The 1,719-nt window shown below is 24.4% G+C and overlaps 1 protein-coding gene across 1 annotated transcript in view; it reads left to right on the forward strand.

Moving 5' to 3' along the window:
- The window catches only part of LOC108692837, a 22,134-nt gene that overhangs the window by 16,479 nt on the left and 3,936 nt on the right, over positions 1-1,719 (forward strand). Inside the window, exon 10 of the mRNA XM_018201341.1 lies at positions 1,366-1,613. Coding sequence (XP_018056830.1) covers positions 1,366-1,613 — 248 coding nt within the window. The remainder of the gene's footprint in view (positions 1-1,365; positions 1,614-1,719) is intronic.

The raw sequence follows: 1,719 nt of genomic DNA on the forward strand, positions 1-1,719 counted from the left end.
CTTTTTTTTATTCTCTTGACATTCATATTCACAGTAGGAGTTTATTGAGGAAAACTTTAAATAAACATTGAAACATAATTCTTTGATTTTACATATGTAAAAAGATTTTTCCTCAACCCATACATTTCATAATATATTCTTGTATATTCAGAATATACAAGATCATTATAAATAATGATATGTATGTGAAACACATATAAATAAAAAAAACTTAATGAATTCTATGATACAAAAAATTTAATCCTGAATGTGATTAATAAGTTTTGAAATTGAAACCATAAAAAAACACATAAAAAAATTGAGAATGATTATTAAATATTTGTCATCTTACAATATGGTCTCTATTCTCATTAACATTTTACATCACTAACAAATCGAATGTCCATATATGGAAATTTCTTTTGAATCATCCTTAATTCTCCTACCTGATCATTGGATTGATAAATATTATTCAAGTCCCGTTCTTTTTATAGTAAAAAAATTTCAATTTAGGAAATAAAAGGATATTCCAGGTAGCATATACACTTCTAAAAAAGATTATAAAGATATCTTCTGGGATATACGCATCTAAAAAATATTTAAAAGGCATCATAAAGACATCTATTAGAGTACATTGCTCATTGTCTGAATGTGTTGTTAATGTGATTTAGCGTCAGCATGAATTGTATTCTTGAGAAGAGTTAAATTGCAACATTACGTAACTAAACAAACATTACAAAATGTAACACAGTGAATTAAAGTCAATTAACATCAAGAAAATAATTCTAATTTCTCAAGAAACTGTTATGTAACACGTGTGTTATATAAGTTATATTTAAAATGTCAAATGTGACACTATGACAGTGAAGTTATATTACTTTTAATTGGTGTTTACTGAGAAGAAAATCTTAAAATTTCAAGAAAATTTATTTAAGACAGTATTTTTACAGACAACTTAAAAAAACATATAAATAATATTTTATAAATAACTTTTTCTTTAAATAATCTTACATTTTAACACATAATATTTAAAAAATTGAATATTTAATATAAAATTTTAATACAAATAACGATTATTTCTCTGTGTATTTCTTAAATTAAATAAGATAAGGTTCTTAATAAATGTATAATATTGTCAATTTGTTATCTCATCAATTTGTTAATGCAATAATAATAATTATATTATTTTAGATTTTAGACTAACAAGAAACAAAACGCAATACAATATATCTTATATATCAGAAAAAGGAATCGGAAAAAGGTAAAAAACCGTAATAAATTTCGTCGCGAATAAATTAATTACTACAAAAAATTGTTTTTATATTTTGTAACATGACGAGAACATGACTTTTCGAAAAATTTCCCCAATTCCAATTCTATTTTTAGAAATGGCTCTAGAAACATCGACATGGCTAAATCTGTGCTATGTAGAGAAAATTCTGCGAAAGTCAGAAAACGACAATTCGATTCAGGTGATCGATATATTTTCAAAACCGGCTACGGTGAAGGGTGACAACTACACTAGCGATATGATTAGGATTATTGTCGAATATTCACGCGGCTCTAAAATTAAAGAGAAAAAATCAATTATTGTGAAACTGTCACCTCTCCTTGAAGGTGTTCGACAGAAAATAGTAAGTAATCTAATGTGTATATATATATATATACATACAATGTTTCTAACATAAAAAGAGAGGAAAAAAAAACATATATATAGATATATATATATATATATATATA

This window comes from Atta colombica, unplaced genomic scaffold (assembly GCF_001594045.1).
Source record: "Atta colombica isolate Treedump-2 unplaced genomic scaffold, Acol1.0 scaffold83, whole genome shotgun sequence".
In the NCBI taxonomy this organism is placed as follows: Eukaryota; Metazoa; Arthropoda; class Insecta; order Hymenoptera; family Formicidae; genus Atta; species Atta colombica.